Here is an 18,301-nt window from a genome sequence, read left to right as displayed (position 1 = left end):
ATTGGATTTATAAAATGACAAGGTGGAAATCTCACAGATGATTCTCAGGGTACTCTCACAAATTTAGACCTGTCAGTATTTTTGAACAAATGTTGCCCACTACGCAACTACAGTATATATACTTTCATATAATTTTCATGAATATTAACAGTGAACAAATTTAGTTTACTGTCAATATATCAATGTATCTAAATACTCAGCTTCACAGTTTACATTTTCTACTACTATTCATCTTCAAATTCTGCTTTCACAGCACCTGCAAAAGCTACTACAAATGTTACTATCTTACAGTTTAAAGGCAATGGAACTAAGATGATATGCAGCCTTTATCCCAGTTTAATCCAAGCCTGTTTGTGCATTGCCCCCCTCAAATAAATGGAATAATAGTAAACCAAAAAAAAAAAAAACAACAACAAACAAAGAGGCGTTTCCATGGAACACGTGGCACAGTTATTGACCAGATTGAACACTTAAAATATAAGTGCAAATTAAAACCTTCAGCCCAGGTTGTGCATTAGCTGAACAACTAGCTTCCAGTACTTTTAGTAACTACTGCAAAGACTGCATTAGTTTCTGTTTTCTTTTCTTATTGAACAACAAATATCTATAAGTTCAAATAATTTCAAAACACACCATTTCAAGTTGTTCCGGTAATCATTTAAATCAGCCCTGGCTTCTTGTTCATTCCCACTCTGCTGTGGTGCTGCACCTCACCTCTGCTTCTCTGCACCGCTCCCCAGCTTAACATCCATTAGCCTTCTCCATTCACCTGCTCACCTGCTACACTTACCTCATAGATCACTTAGTATATAAACCTGTCTGTCGTTAGAATTTGGCAGAGTGGTTTACCTCTGTGTAATTCCAGCCTTTTTGGACATGTTCTACTGTCTACATGTCTACTGTTTTATGATCCTTGACTTCTCTGTGGATTTCTTTATTTTTGGCTCCTGTTTTTGGTACATTTGCCTGGATTGTTTGTTTTCTCTGGCTTTCAACTAGACTGTGTACAGGCTTTTGGATTTTTGGCCATTGGACTGTGTAGACAAAAATGTATTACCTAACAGTTTGTTTTCTTTTATCCTAATATTGTCTTTTCTGTGTCCTGATTAAGTTCCTGCTTTTTTTGTATGACATTAAGCTCTGTGCTGAGACAAAATATTTTACACTGATTAACAGATCTCTGTGTGTAAACTCTACTTATCCAGACTTTGACAAGCTTTCTTGAATTTTCATGCGACTTAAATTTATCAGACACCTTCCAACGCAGACAGAGATATTACACTGGCACAGGTGTTGAAGGGATTAGCCAAATAGATTGAATCAGATTGTACTGTTAATTAGCCTGTCCAGGATTTCCTGAGTTCTATCCACATTTGTTGTCACTCAGACCTCTTGATCAGCCCAGCCCACAACCCGCTGTTTTAGGCTTGACTTAATGTAATAGTATTAAACCTTGTTCTGACTGTTTATCTTCAGAAGAGATTTCATGATTACTGTGAACTCTCTCGCCGCTGCTCAGTGAAATGCTCATCATTACCATCTGTTTTCCTCTGAAGCTTAAGTAATGATTATTTTCTTCAAATTGGAACCTGAGTTTTCTTCTACAACTGATTTGCCTTATATCTGCCTGCTGCCTTGTGTGTTTGAGTCCTGACAAAGCTGCATTTAGGTAAGTATTCCTCCACACCACACACAAAAACTATCCTTACAAACCTGATGCATTTAGTATCTGTAAAACCATTGTTTTTCTCTCATTTCCTTTTTGGATTCCCCAAAGCCGATGACTGGAACAGCTGGAAATGCCTTTATCACTGCTCTCGCCGTCTAAACAAACACAAATATTCAGAACATCACGTGTGCCTGACTGTTGCACAGTGCAGCTGTTCTAAGGCAGAATGACATTAACCAAAATAAGTCTTATTCACTCATTCACAACTGCTCTTGTATCTGATTATCATATAGCAAAATATAATTGCACAGGTAAAACTAAGTTTAACAAAGACATGGACTTAATTTACAGACAACTGCGAGCTAACTCACTCAACATTTTTAGGTATTAAATTACATTCAAAAGAACTTACCATAATGACAATGACCCCACAGCTACTGTCATCCCACTGAACTGGATGGCTCAGAACTTCTTTCCATTTTATGTCCACCCACTCCATTTTTCATGGCATTTTCTCCTTATTTTCAGGTACTCACTGTATGTGATTTATGATGGAAGTTAATAAACTTTGGAACAAAGCAGACAAACTTCGCTACATATGATCCAAATTGTAACTGGATCCAAACCATATTCTTATGCATATTACATTATGATTGATATTTAAAATGCACCCAAATAATCTTCTCAGACTCTTGAGTTCTCTCCTAAGTCCATGTCTTCACTCTCCCCATCCAACAAGCACAAAGGATCACCTATTACCTGTTGAACAACCCTGAATGTAAACAAATGATCATTTATTTTGCTATGATACAAACTCTTTGTCATATTTTTGTGAATGAATGAATGAATGAAGTGTGAATTTATAAATGCAAAAACCAAGCATACCAGCAGTGGATTTGTCATTTGAAAACACAAAAACATAAAATACCAACTATATCTCTAAATTCCATGACTGTAAGCATAGCTATTGGGTTGCTACTGGGTGTACCTCACGTGTGCATGCTCATCACTGAAAGCTCTTCTTTACCACCCTCCTACTGAGGAGGGCCCCACCTATACATCCACACCTTGCACATAAGTGCCGTGCCAATATTGTTCTGCTCCCCAAAGCAACTTCAACTTCAAATTCAGGGAGCAGTTGGGGCCCCCCACCCTAACAGGCTCTGTCTACACTCCTTGAATCTGGAGACACAAATTGTATCTCACATTATATTTCATGAAGGGCTTCATCCTTTAGGGCTCTCACTATTGGTATAAAGGTTGAAGCTGGATGTTGGTGAATGTCCCACTGGCTCACTGGGACCATAAACATAACATCTCCAGCAGCCCATAAGGGAGGCACACACCTGACATGTGCACCTACCTACAGTCACACTGAACAGCACACAACCATTAAAACAAATAGCCCTAAATGATGTAATGCTGATTGATTAAATGAATAAATACCTGATTCGTCTGGCTCCAAGGTTATATTGGTGGTCTGCGGTCATTCTGAAGTTTCTAAATGACAGTCTGAGGTGGTGTACTGTCATTTTGAAATCAGATCGGTCTTTGGAAATTTAGTCTTTATCATTAACTTTGAATATTATTCACAAACCTGTGGTGACTGCAACTATAATTACTCTGTTTGTTTCTTTGTGTCTCCACACCCTGAAGAAGGCTTTAGGTGTTTTAATTACTTTAGCCCACTGAAATAAAGGCCTTTTATTTTTAAACCTACCTTGAGTGCCTGGACCTGGATTTTTTCTGCCATTTTTTTGGTCGTAATTTTCTTCAGCTCTTCTTAATTATTCACATAATTGGAATGACAATGCCTCAATTTTTCTCTAAAATACAGTTTGCATGCTGTATTTATTATTATTTTTTAATTATTATTATTGTATTTATCATTTCATTTTATTCATTTTGTTTTATTTACTCATTCATTTATTCATTCATTCATTCTTTATTGACAGACTGAATGACTGACTGATTTATTGAATGAATGTGAAATCATGTCCACGTTTCCTTTCTTTGGAAATCAGTTTTTACACGCTTTTACCGTCTGGTATATACACCTACCGCCAAACAACTTTGGTTTAGTTTGACTGGCCTGACTGCATTATGTTTTGTCTTTGAGGGACCGCCTTCACAGGGAACAGTCAGCTGTGGGAAGTGATCGACCGCAGTGGACGGAGGTGCGCACAAGAGGAAAGATGGGCTACTTTCCAGACTTTTCCATCGAGACCTGGACTTTAATAGTGATTGTCATCACTCTCATCGCAGTGTACGTATATCGTTTACCTCTGTCTTTTGAAATGCTTAAAAACGTTTTTTAAAAATGAACCAATTCCACCTTTAGATGACCGAGGGCACAACTAATTAAATTGGCTGTTTACTTTTGTGACAATCCTCTCTGAGTGGAGGCTGTGTGTATTTATATATATACTTTCTAAAAGGTGAAATCGTAGCCAGAGTTGCTGAGTTGCAGAGATGAGGAGGGAACTATATAGATATAGATATATAAAATCTAATGAATCATCTTTCCATTGCAACATCAGTACGTAGCAGCAGAGCTACGTCATTTTGGACTGAAGGTGACTACCGTATTATCGAAGAACTTAATAGTAGAAACTCCTGCCTACAACGTGCCGTACAAAAGAAAACCTAGTTCTTTCTGCTGTCATGTGCCTCCACTGAAATGGCCTGTGTTGAACAATGAAAAAATATTATAAATATGCATACTATTAAAGTTATTTAATTATGAAAGACTCAGCAGAAATTTGTAAAACATTCATTCAGAATTTCATTTATTAAACAACAAAAACTGAAATCATGGGTTCAGATTTATATCATAACATAACATAACATAACATAACATGACATAACATAACATAACATAACATAACATAACATAACATAACATAGCATAACTTTTTTCCCTGCTTCTCAGAGGAGCAAAAAGTGAGCAATGGACATAAATGGAAGCAATGTTTGTACATTGCATCATATGCAGCCTGTTGATCTTGCAATCAGCCGTAACAGTACAATGTACAAGGTAAAACTCAGTTGTACAGTGTCACAGTGTCAGTGAATTCTATTTTAGGGTTTAATTTTTTTTTCTCAGAAGCAGAACATGAGTTAATCTGTAGGTCAGCTTAAGCAGAAGTAGCTTTAATGACATTGTGATCTTTTATAGAAAAGGAGGTTAGATTAAATGACATTTGTAATAACAGGTGGATTCTGTCCCCATTTTTTTAATCCTGCTTTTAATCCTCAGGTATGGATATGCTCCATATGGCTTTTTCAAGAAAATAGGCATCCATGGACCCAAACCTTTGCCATTTATTGGGACATTTCTGGAGTACAAAAGGGTGAGACACATTTGTCAGATTAGTACAGTGATCTTACAGGCAGGACACGCTGCTGATAATGGTTCTGAGGGTTTTGATGACTTTGTCACTTTGTCTCTATTTTACTCCTCAGGGTGTCCACATTTTTGACACAGAATGCTATAAGAAGTATGGAAAGTTGTGGGGGTAAGTGAGTTTGCATATATTCTTTGATATTAATGAAGAACATATCATGCCATACATTTCTTATATCGTGCTCCAGGCTGTAACCGAGTTGCTAGAATGTCTGCTATTGCATTTCAAGGTTGTATGATGGCAGGCAGCCTCTATTGGCTGTTATGGACACAGCTATGATCAAAACAATCTTTGTTAAGGAGTGTTATTCTGTCTTCACCAACAGACGGGTAAGTAAAAAACACTGTAGGGGTTAAAATTCACAAGTTAATACCTCAATACTAATCCAAAAACATAATGTAAAGAAGGCTTTCTGTGTTTATGTTTGGTTTAGAATTTTGGCCTAAATGGACTATTAAGAGATGCTGTATCAGAAGTGGAAGATGAGGAATGGAGGAGGATTCGCAGTATACTCTCTCCATCATTTACCAGCGGACGACTGAAAGAGGTTGAAAAGCACACTGCAGACTTTTGTATTATGGATTATTAATTTTTGTCCTGTATTCGGAGATTTACACTTAAACTGGTTGATGTGTAAGCAAGTATTTAATGATTTAATGGTTTTGTTATTTACTTTTGGGCAGATGTACTCAATAATGTTGCAGCACTCAAACAATCTGATCAAGAGTCTTCAGAAGAAAGTAGAGGCGGATGAAGTCATTGAGGTTAAAGAGTGAGTAATGAAATGGGATTAGGGTGTAAACTCTTTTATGCCGTAAATAGAAAACAATATTGCTTAAACAAACATTTGGATGGTTTAACTTTTTTTGTTCCTTTTCTTATTCCAGGGTAAAAGGTGTTATTATAGTTCGTTGGAATTACATGTTTTCCTTTCACTTTTGCAGAGTATTTGGACCTTACAGTATGGATGTAGTGACCAGCACTGCCTTCAGTGTCGACGTCGATTCCATCAACCATCCTTCTGATCCATTTGTATTGAACATTAAGCGAATGGTCAAGTTCAACTTCATGAATCCCTTGCTTGTGCTTGTTGGTATGTCATACATTATGCTGTAACCAGAACATCCATCTTGTCCTCTTGAGCCCTGCATTAACTGTATCTTCTCAATTCTCATTGATTTCAGTTCTGTTTCCATTTTTGGGGCCAATATTTGATAAGATGGATTTTTCCTTCTTCCCTGCTGACGTGGGCTATTTCTTCTACAACTTTCTGAAGACAATCAAATCAGACCGGAATAAGAATGAACACAAAGTAATTTACTGTTGCAACAATGGATTTGATGTTGGTTGTTGGGCAGTGTTTTTATTTTGGGTTTACAGTCTTTCCCTTGAACACAAAATGCAAAATCAAAATAGGATTTCTATTTGTTTTGTTTGGCAGAACCGAGTGGACTTCATGCAGTTGATGGTGGACTCTCAGATTTCAGAGAACGAGAAAGACAGTACGAGCCCCCAAAAAGGTAGAGAAAGAAACCAGATGGAGAAATTTATGTAGTCATTGCTGAAGGAAAATACTTGCTGTTAAGTGGCTTCCTGTTTTTTTTTCAGTCATTGGCAATTAGAAGTTGAAGTTTGAACAAAAGTACGAGTAACCTTTAAATGTTAATCTACAAATATTTTCATACGAATGCCCTCTTTGGGGCATCTTTGTTGGTGTTGACAAGTGAGGTCAAAAGTCGATGAGTGAAGTCAGGTAAGTGTTGGACCAATCAATGAAACTATGGGGAGTGTATGACAGGATTTACTGTGTCTTAAAACTCTTGAACCTTGTGAACAACTATTTAAATTGTTTTGAAAAGCTTCATATTTATCCAGCTAAGTGCCAATGAAGAACCACTGAATACCATAATCATCCACTCAGATATCAAAAAGGCTCATGTTGACTGAATGATGGAAAGAACAGACAGTTTAACCTACTTGAAATTACTTTTGCCCCAAGCTAATGCTTGTTGTGTCTTTTCATAACACAAAGTTATGTGCTGGACTACCAGGCTACTAAAAATGTGAATCACACCCATGCCCTGCTTTTTGTTCCTACCATGTTAATGGTAATGTTTAAACTATTATCATGATGATGATATGTTTTTGAAATTTATGTATTGGTGTTGCAGGGCTAACTGATCGTGAGATCCTTTCTCAGGCCATGATATTCATTTTTGCTGGCTATGAAACCAGTAGCAGCACACTGTGCTTCATAGCCCACAACCTGGCAACCCACCCTCACATCCAAAAGACCCTGCAAGACGAGATTGATGAAACTTTTCCAGAGAAGGTTACTTGAGTATTTTTGCACTGTAACTGATTTTTTTTTATCAGCAACTGATTCTGTGCTTCCAACTAAGAGTTACATTGTACTTGACATCCCTCTAGGGTCAGCCAACCTATGACAGCGTGATGCAGATGGAGTACCTGAACATGGTGGTGAATGAGTCAATGAGACTTTACCCTATTGCTAATCGCCTCGAAAGGATGGCAAAGGCTTCTGTGGAAGTTAATGGTGTGACCATCCCAAAGGGAACTACCATCATGGTACCAGTTTACACTCTCCACCGTGACCCTGCTTTATGGCCTGAACCTGATGCCTTCAAACCTGAAAGGTACTACTAGATTAATGGCAGGTAAGGGTCAGATTTGACTAAAAATTAATTTGGCTACTTAACTAAATGTATTCGTTCATGTTCTTCTTTTCCAGGTTCAGCAAAGAGAACAAAGACAACATAGATCCATATGCCTTCCTACCATTTGGAACAGGACCAAGAAACTGTATTGGCATGCGATTTGCACTGTTGATGATGAAGTTAGCCCTAGTGGAGATCCTTCAGAACTTTAGCTTTGTCACCTGCAAGGAGACAATGGTGAGTTGACATTTGACAGTGGATTGACAATTGAACCTTTATAGGGCTTTATTTGTGAAACATTTTTTTTGTTGTCCTAGATTCCATTGGAGCTGGGAAATGATGGATTTACGACACCAAAGACTCCCATCAAACTGAAGCTGAAGCTGAGAGAAACTGCTGCCGATTCTCCTTCAAGCTAACTCTGATTATCTGTAACCTGGAAATTCTCATTTAAATCTGCTTCTCTATCAAATCAGGCCACCAGTTTATGTTGCCTGAAGTACCTCTTTTAATCAAAATCACTTATATTCTTCTAAATTGAGATTGTCTGTACTACAAGTACACTAACTAACCTCTCACCTGCAGGTATGTACACTGTACTGTTTAATATGGAGGACTAGTCAAAAAGGAGCATCTATCTATAGTCTAGACTCCACTTACAAAATGTATGGGTTACTTTTATGTTTCACTTTAGACCATTCAAATATATTTCAGTATACAAAATGATTTTGAATACTACTGTAAGGGCCATGTGCATAACATATTACACAGCATTTTCTCCACACATAGTATCTCCTTTCATAGAATTCCTCCATGTAGATTGTCTGGGTTAATGCCACATGCAACACATCCCATTTACTGTGCTGGATGCAAAATCACAATGATGGATGTATTTGAAAGCAGTTCAATGTTATGCCTTATTATTCTTCTTGTCTCTTTTTTACATGATTGTCAAGTTTCAACATTAAGACTGATGCTTGTAACCCACACCTTTCTTTCTGACATACAACTGAATGATAATTAGTTTACATCTAGTCAGGTTTCACAAAATTTGAGCACTGGCACTATCATTTTTACTGAGATTTTGAAATATTGAATTCAAGCACAGAATTGGTCATTATTTTTGCTGTATATATATATAATAGAAAGCAAATACCAAATAACATTTCAATTTAAAACGAATTAACAACTCAAGAACACAGTTTATATATCTTGCATACTTTCAATAAGGAATTCAATTCCACATTCAACCACACGTTTTGCATTTCTCAATTTCAATAAGAAAACTGTGAAGTGGAGCCAACCACTTGGCTCCAGAAGTTCATTTCTACTAAGCAGACCACTAGTGATGTTATTATCCAGATCTACTAACAGTTTTTTTTTCTACATGTATTTTAACACATTACACAATCTGTTGTAATCGTTTTGATATCTCGAATATTAAATCAATCAAAATCTGTGAAAATATCATGGCTTTTCTATAATTTCACACCTGGGTGTCAACTGTTGTTGCTTTTACTTTTCCTTGGTTATTTTTAGAGGTTGAAGTCTTTTATAACATGATAAAGTTCTAAACAACTGTTAAAAAATGAGCAGTGTAGAGAGTTTTCGTTATCCAGTTTGGCCTGTTTCCATGTGATGTGTTTGGTGCTCTTTGATCCTCATTTCACTGATTAGAGAGGGTGGAGCTGAGAGCTTGATATGAAGTTCACCCTGAGTAGGTTGGGTTCAGCAAAGCAGGCCTACACTAAGAATAGATGATTATCTCATTCCCTTCCACTGGTCTTCCAACTGACATTGTTTGTTTGATTTATTTTGCATCTACACACACTCACACACCACATTCTACTCACGACATCACTGATATGCTTACAATCACGTCGTGTGACTTAATATTTAAATTATCAAATAAAAATGCTTCCATTTTATTTGGATAATAATGAGTCTCCCTGCTTTGTCAAATTTTTGAGAGTGGTGATGAAAATCCTGTTTAGTGAATTGTAGTTTTAGTCAAACTAGATGTGCTTACTTTGAGAATGTAACAGCAGTGATGGAAATGCACTAAGTACATTTACTTAAGTATTGTAGTTAAGTACAATTATGAGGTACCTGTACTTTACCATTTCTATTCTTGCGTTACTATTTTACTTCTACTCCACTTCAGTTACTTTACAAAATTAGATTTTACATTCATATGTGATGTAAAATTGCATCATGTTAACAATATATGATGCAATGTTACAGATTAAATGATCTTAACCAGCTACAATTTTTAAATTCTACTAAGTTATAATGCATCAGAAATAATCATTCAATGCATTGATATTGTGAATGCAGGACTTTGACATGTAATTGAGTACATTAACGTCATTGTATTGCTCATTTTACATAAGGATCTAAATACCTCCTCCACAGAACTCCTTTCCATTTTATGTCTACCCGCGCCATTTTGTCATTTTGGCACGTTCTCTTCATTGTCAGGTACTCACTCTATGTGATTTATGATGGAAGTTACTTAAATTTAAACAAAGCAGAGAAAGTTTGCAACATATGATCCAAATTGTAACTGGATCCAAACCATATTCTTATGCATATTACATTATGATTGATATTTAAAATGCACCCAAATAATCTTCTCAAACTCTTGAGTTCTCTCCTAAATCCATGTCTTCACTCTCCCCATCCTAGAAGCACAAAGGATCACCTGTTGAACAACCCTGAATGTAAACAAATGCATCATTTATTTTGCTATGATACAAACTCTTTTGTCAGGGCTCAGGAGATGCAGGAGTGGACCCAAACGCAGAGGCCGGAATGCAGATATGACGAAAAACTCTTTAATTGTGGACGGTCACGGACAGGTAAACAGGGCTGAACAGAACTCGCAGAAGGAACAACACAAACGATCCAACCAAGACTGAACAGAAAACCAGAACTTAAAGAAACTGAACTAACAAGGAGATGAGGTGTAGGTGGGGAGATGGGTGGAGAACTCGAGAGGGGAATGAACATACAGGGAGCTGATTGGCTGAGGACACACAGGGAGCGGGGCAGGGCTGACGAGGCTAACACAGGGCAGGTGTGGGGAAGACAGCAGGGCAGGGCTAACGAGTCCAAATGCAGGGCAGGTGTGGAGGAGTACATGAACACACAAATGAAACAGAACAAAAACCCAGAAAACAAACTGAATGCCATCTACACTAACCCATCCAAAACCAACCACAAACACAAACCCAAGCACACAACCCAACAAACCAATGATGCAGTGATGAACCGAGGGACTAAACAAACGTGCAAAACCAGGAGACCATACAGAACACAACATAACACCAAAAAAACACCTTAAGTCCAGGCAAGATGTGACACTCTTTGTCATATTTTTGTGAATGAATGAATGAAGTGTGAATTTATAAATGCAAAAATCAAGCATACCAGAAGTGGATTTGTCATTTGAAAACATAAAAAGATGAGATACTAACTATATCTCTAAATTCCATGACTGTAAGCATAGCTATTGGGTTCCTACTGGGTGTACCTCACGTGTGAATGCTCATCATTTTATTTATTATTTCATATTAATTCGTTTAGTTTTATCTGTTTGTTTGTTTGTTTGTTTATTCATTTTTTATTGACAGACTGAATGACTGACTGATTTATTGAATGAATGTGAAATCATGTCCATGTTTCTTTTCTTTCGACATCAGTTTTTACACGTTCTTACCGTAACGTCTGGTATATACACGTACCGCCAAACAACTTTGGTCTAGTTTTACCGTGTTGTTTCGAAGTGGAGGCTGGCCTGACTGCATTATGTTTTGTCTTTGAGGGACCGCCTTCATAAGGAACAGTCAGCTGTGGGAAGTGATCGACCGCATTGGACGGAGGTGCGCACAAGAGGAAAGATGGGCTACTTTCCAGACTTTTCCATCGAGACCTGGACTTTAATAGCGATTGTCATCACTCTCATCGCAGTGTACGTATATCGTTTATCTCTGTCTTTTGAAATGCTTAAAATTTAAAAATGAACAAATTCCACCTTTAGATGACCGAGGGCATAACTAATTAAACTGGCTGTTTATTTTTGTGACAATCCTCTCTGAGTGGAGGCTGTGTGTATTTATATAGGCCTATATACTTTCTAAAAGTGAGTAGAAACCAGGAAACCAGGGACTTGATTTGGGGGGCCTAAGCAAACTCAGGCCTGGGACCATATTTACACCTTTTTTGGTCGAAGATGTAGATCTATTTTCTTAAATACAACTATTAATACAACAATATAAACATACTCTGTTAAAAGTCCTCCAATCAGAATTTGACTAAACATGCAGAAGATTTATCAAAAAAATGTACTTAAGGTTTGATGAAGAGGGAACTATATAGATATAGATATATAAAATCTAATGAATCATCTTTCCATTGCAACATCAGTGCGCAGCAGCAGAGCTACGTCGTTTTGGACTGAAGGCGACTACCGTATTATCGAAGAACTTCATGATGCTAGTAGAAACTCCTGCCTACAACGTACAAAAGAAAACCTAGTTCTTTCTGCTGTCATGTGCCTCCACTGAAATGGCCTGTGTTGAACAATGAAAAATATAAATATGCATACTATTAAAGCTATTTAATTATGAAAGACTCAGCGAAAATTTGTAAAACATTCATTCAGAATTTTTTAAACAACATTTATTAAACAAAAAAAAACTTTGAAATTAACATAGAGGGGACATCTGAAAGGGGCTTTAGCCTGTACAACCCCACATCGTTCTGATAACAGGTCAATCAAACAGTAAGTGAAAATACCTGTGTGGGTGCACAAAGTGTGTCTAAGGGCTTTGGGTCAAGCTACTAGTCCTTTATCAAGTAGCATAGAGACAATGTGTCCAAAATTGTTTACTTAAAATCAATGTAATATAGCCCACATGTACTAATACATCTTTAGGCGTTTATTTTATAATATTTTTCCTCACACCCTGTGTAAGCTTGAAAGTTGGCTGTTAAAAGTTTTGGTAATGTGAGGTTAAATCAATCAGACCTTTTTATGAACCCGTTCCATACTTGTAGCAGACATTTTGACTAGTCAAGCACAGGCGTAGCTAATAATATATTAAGGCTGAATTCTAATTTAGTTACACCTGTGCTTTTTGAGTCACAATGGTAAGATTTTATGGTGCTAAAAAGTATCAAATCAGCCATAGAAACATCTCCATCAACCATTTCTGCCATCCATCCTGCGGTCAGCGTGTTAAAAAATATTCTAGCTGTCCACTGCTGCTTTCTACATGAAGGATGAAACTACTTTTAACAGCTCTTTCAAGCCTACAGGGGCTCCTTATTTAATAGAAAAAGATTTGGTTTGGAGTAGCAACTTATGATCTCCGGAGAAGGGATAAACACCCTCTGTGTAGCTCGTTGAACCACCCTCACTCTGCTCGCCTACCATGATTCCTGTGACCGTATCACAGAAACACAACATGACTCACCACAGATAAAGTGGGAATTCACTGAGGCAAAATTACATAAGGGCTGTAAAACGTGTCATAAAATGGTTGGGTTGAATGTTTACTACTGTAGTTTTACAGTTTAGCTGACAAAATAAGGAGAGTTTAAAAGTAGTTGACAATTTGAATAAAATGAGTAAAATAAAATAATGCAATAAAATAGACAGGACAATGACAGGAGGAGAGGACAATCTTTTTTTGTGAGACAAGTATGATATCAAGTGTATATATAAGTGGGTATATAAAGTGAGTAGTCTTTGTAAAACAAACAAAACAAAGTCCATAGTTTTTATAATAAAAATACTTATATAAATTAGTTCATCCTTCTTACATTTATAATAAAAAAAATAGGTAATACAATAGAAAATCTATACAAAAACAAAAGAACAGGAGGTTAGATTAAATGACATTTGTAATAACAGGTGGATTCTGTCTCTGTTTTTTTAATCCTGCTTTTAATCCTCAGGTATGGATATGCTCCATATGGCTTTTTCAAGAAAATAGGCATCCATGGACCCAAACCTTTGCCCTTTATTGGGACATTTCTGGAGTACAGAAAGGTGAGACACATTTGTCAGATTAGTACAGTGATCTTACAGGCAGGACACACTGCTGATAATGGTTCTGAGGGTTTTGATGCCTTTGTCACTTTGTCTCTATTTTACTCCTCAGGGTGTCCACAATTTTGACACAGAATGCTATAAGAAGTATGGAAAGTTGTGGGGGTAAGTGTGTTTGTTTGCATATATTCTTTGATATTAATGAAGAAAGAACAAATCATGACATACATTTCTTATATCGTGCTCCAGGCTGTAACCGAGTTGCTAGAATGTCTGCTATTGCATTTCAAGGTTGTATGATGGCAGGCAGCCTCTATTGGCTGTTATGGACACAGCTATGATCAAAACAATCTTTGTTAAGGAGTGTTATTCTGTCTTCACCAACAGACGGGTAAGCAAAAACACTGTAAGGGCAAATTCACAAGTTAATACCTCAATACTAAACCAAAAACATAATGTAAAGAAGGCTTTCTGTGTGTGTGTTTGGTTTAGGATGTGGGCCTAAATGGACCGTTAAGTGATGCTGTATCAGTAGTGGAAGATGAGGAATGGAAGAGGATGCGCAGTGTACTCTCTCCATCATTTACCAGCGGACGACTGAAAGAGGTTGAAAAGCACACTGCAGACTTTTGTATTGTGGATTATTCATTTTTGTCCTGTATTCAGAGTTTTACACTTAAACTGGTTGATGTGTAAGCAAGTATTTAATGATTTAATGGTTTTGTTATTTACTGTTGGGCAGATGTACTCAATAATGTTGCAGCACTCAAACAATCTGATCAAGAGTCTTCAGAAGAAAGTAGAGGCGGACGAAGTCATTGAGGTTAAAGAGTGAGTAATGAAATGGGATTAGGGTGTAAACTCTTTTATGCCGTAAATAGAAAACAATATTGCTTAAAACAAACATTTGGATGGTTTAACTTTTTTTGTTCCTTTTCTTATTCCAGAGTAAAAGGTGTTATTATATTTCATTGGAATTACATGTTTTCCTTTCGCTTTTGCAGAGTATTTGGACCTTACAGTATGGATGTAGTGACCAGCACTGCCTTCAGTGTCGACGTCGATTCCATCAACCATCCTTCTGATCCATTTGTATTGAACATTAAGCGAATGGTCAAGTTCAACTTCCTGAATCCCTTGCTTGTGCTTGTTGGTATGTCATACATTATGCTGTAACCAGAACATCCATCTTGTCCTCTTGAGCCCTGCATTAACTGTATCTTCTCAATTCTCATTGATTTCAGTTCTGTTTCCATTTTTGGGGCCAATATTTGATAAGATGAATTTTTCCTTCTTCCCTGCTGAAGTGATGGATTTCTTCTACAACTTTCTGAAGACAATCAAATCAGACCGGAATAAGAATGAACACAAAGTAATTTACTGTTGCAACAATGGATTTGATGTTTGTTGTTGGGCAGTGTTTTTATTTTGGGTTTACAGTCTTTCCCTTGAACACAAAACGCAAAATCAAAATAGGATTTCTATTTGTTTTGTTTGGCAGAACCGAGTGGACTTCATGCAGTTGATGGTGGACTCTCAGATTTCAGAGAACGAGAAAGACAATACGAGCCCCCAAAAAGGTAGAGAAAGAAACCAGATGGAGAAATTAGTTTATTTATTTATTATTTTCTATGTAGTCATTGCTGAAGGAAAATACTTGCTGTTAAGTGGCTTCCTGTTTTTTTTTCAGTCATCGGCAATTAGAAGTTGAAGTTTGAACAAAAGTACGAGTAACCTTTAAATGTTAATCTACAAATATTTTCATACGAATGCCCTCTTTGGGGCATCTTTGTTAATGTTCACAAGTGAGGTCAAAAGTCGATGAGTGAAGTCAAGTAAGTGTTGGACCAATCAATGAAACTATGGGGAGTGTATGACAGGATTTACTGTGTCTTAAAACTCTTGAACCTTGTGAACAACTATTTAAAATTGTTTTAAAAAGCTTCATATTTATCCAGCTACTGATTTTGGCTGGTAGTTTAAGAGAAATTTGACAACATTTCCGGTGCAGCTGCCATCTTTTTCCACTTTTAAAATTAGAATAAAATACCAGTGAAAAACCACTGAATGCCATAATCATCCACTCAGATATCAAAAACGCTCATGTTGACTGAATGAAAGAAAGAACAGACAGTTTAACCTACTTGAAATGACTTTTGCCCCAAGCTAATGCTTGTTGTGTCTTTTCATAACACAAAGTTATGTGCTGGACTACCAGGCTACTAAAAATGTGAATCACACCCATGCCCTGCTTTTTGTTCCTACCATGTTAATGGTAATGTTTAAGCTATTATCATGATGATGATATGTTTTTGAAATTTATGTATTGGTGTTGCAGGGCTAACTGATCATGAGATCCTTTCTCAGGCCATGATATTCATTTTTGCTGGCTATGAAACCAGTAGCAGCACACTGTGCTTCATAGCCCACAACCTGGCAACCCACCCTCACATCCAAAAGACCCTGCAAGACGAGATTGATGAAACTTTTCCAGAGAAGGTTACTTGAGTATTTTTGCACTGTAACTGATTTTTTTTTTTATCAGCAACTGGTTCTGTGCTTCCAACTAAGAGCTACATTGTACTTGACATCCCTCTAGGGTCAGCCAACCTATGACAGCGTGATGCAGATGGAGTACCTGAACATGGTGGTGAATGAGTCAATGAGACTTTACCCTATTGCTAATCGCCTCGAAAGGATGGCAAAGGCTTCTGTGGAAGTTAATGGTGTGACTATCCCTAAGGGAACTACCATCATGGTACCAGTTTACACTCTCCACCGTGACCCTGCTTTATGGCCTGAACCTGAGGCCTTCAAACCTGAAAGGTACTACTAGATTAATGGCAGGTAAGGGTCAGATTTGATTAAACATTTATTTGGCTACTTAACTAAATGTATTCGTTCATGTTCTTCTTTTCCAGGTTCAGCAAAGAGAACAAAGACAACATAGATCCATATGCCTTCCTGCCATTTGGAACAGGACCAAGAAACTGTATTGGCATGCGATTTGCACTGTTGATGATGAAGTTAGCCCTAGTGGAGATCCTTCAGAACTTTAGTTTTGTCACCTGCAAGGAGACAATGGTGAGTTGACATTTGACAGTGGATTGACAATTGAACCTTTATAGGGCTTTATTTGTGAAACTTTTTTTTTTGTCCTAGATTCCATTGGAGCTGGGAAATGATGGATTTACGACACCAAAGACTCCCATCAAACTGAAGCTGAAGCTGAGAGAAACTGCCGCCGATTCTCCTTCAAGCTAACTCTGATTATCTGTAACCTGGAAATTCTCACTTAAATCTGCTTCTCTATCAAATCAGGCCACCAGTTAATGTTGCCCGAAGTACCTCTTATAATCAAAATCATTTATATTCTTCTAAATTGAGATTGTCTGTACTACAAGTACACTAACTAACCTCTCACCTGCAGGTATGTACGCTGTACTGTTTAATATGGAGGACTAGTCAAAAAGGAGCATCTATCTATATCTATAGTCTATCTATAGTCCACTTACAAAATGTAGGGGTAACTTTTATGTTTCACTTTAGACCATTCAAATATATTTCAGTATACAAAATGATTTTGAATACTACTGTAAGGGCCATGTGCATAACATATTACACAGCATTTTCTCCACACATAGTATCTCCTTTCATAGAATTCCTCCATGTAGATTGTCTGGGTTAATGCCACATGCAACACATCCCATTTACTGTGCTGGATGCAAAATCACAATGATGGATGTATTTGAAAGCAGTTCAATGTTATGCCTTATTATTCTTATTGTCTCTTTTTTTTTTTACATGATTGTCAAGTTTCAACATTAAGACTGATACTTGTACTTTCTGACACATAACTGAATGATTATTAGTTTACATCTAGTCAGGTTTCACAAAATCATTTTTACTGAGATTCTGAAATATTGAATTCAAGCACAGAATTGGTCATTATTTTTGCTGTGTATATATATATATATATATATATATATATATATATATATATATATATATATATATATATATATATATATATATATATATATATATATATATATATATATATTAAAGCAAATACCAAATAACATTTCAATTTAAAACGAATTAACAACTCAAGAACACAGTTTATATATCTTGCATACTTTCAATAACGAATTCAATTCCACATTCAACCACACGTTTTGCATTACTCAATTTCAATAAGAAAACTGTGAAGTGGAGCCAACCACTTGGCTCCAGAAGTTCATTTCTACTAAGCAGACCACTAGTGGTGTTATTATCCAGATCTACTAACAGTTTTTTTCTACATGTATTTTAACACATTACACAATCTGTTGTAATCGTTTTGATATCTCAAATATTAAATCAATCAAAATCTGTGAAAATATCATGGCTTTTCTATAATTTCACACCTGGATGTCAACTGTTGTTGCTTTTACTTTTCCTTGGTTATTTTTAGAGGTTGAAGTCTTTTATAACATGATAAAGTTCT

At 36.7% G+C, this 18,301-nt stretch overlaps 2 protein-coding genes across 2 annotated transcripts; both read left to right on the top strand.

The window, feature by feature from the left end:
* The first annotated feature begins 3,698 nt into the window (after positions 1-3,698).
* Positions 3,699-9,221, top strand: LOC121895190 (cytochrome P450 3A27-like). Its single transcript, XM_042408124.1, has 13 exons — positions 3,699-3,935; positions 4,929-5,022; positions 5,135-5,187; positions 5,306-5,405; positions 5,510-5,623; positions 5,760-5,848; positions 6,021-6,169; positions 6,261-6,388; positions 6,518-6,596; positions 7,248-7,408; positions 7,507-7,733; positions 7,829-7,991; positions 8,072-9,221. Exons 1-13 carry the CDS (start codon positions 3,865-3,867, stop codon positions 8,171-8,173), a joined length of 1,530 nt encoding a protein of 509 aa, XP_042264058.1. The 5' UTR covers positions 3,699-3,864; the 3' UTR covers positions 8,174-9,221.
* A 2,016-nt stretch (positions 9,222-11,237) lies between these two features.
* On the top strand, positions 11,238-17,784 carry LOC121895189 (cytochrome P450 3A40-like). The gene is made up of 14 exons (XM_042408123.1): positions 11,238-11,255; positions 11,581-11,727; positions 13,719-13,812; positions 13,925-13,977; positions 14,104-14,203; positions 14,305-14,418; positions 14,555-14,643; positions 14,817-14,965; positions 15,057-15,184; positions 15,314-15,392; positions 16,151-16,311; positions 16,412-16,638; positions 16,734-16,896; positions 16,975-17,784. Exons 2-14 carry the CDS (start codon positions 11,657-11,659, stop codon positions 17,074-17,076), a joined length of 1,530 nt encoding a protein of 509 aa, XP_042264057.1. The 5' UTR covers positions 11,238-11,255; positions 11,581-11,656; the 3' UTR covers positions 17,077-17,784.
* The last annotated feature ends 517 nt before the right edge of the window (positions 17,785-18,301 follow it).

This window comes from Thunnus maccoyii, chromosome 4 (genome assembly GCF_910596095.1).
Source record: "Thunnus maccoyii chromosome 4, fThuMac1.1, whole genome shotgun sequence".
NCBI classification, from domain to species: domain Eukaryota; kingdom Metazoa; phylum Chordata; class Actinopteri; order Scombriformes; family Scombridae; genus Thunnus; species Thunnus maccoyii.
Note: the sequence above shows the minus strand (reverse complement) of the source record. Positions and strands in the feature narration are given on the sequence as shown.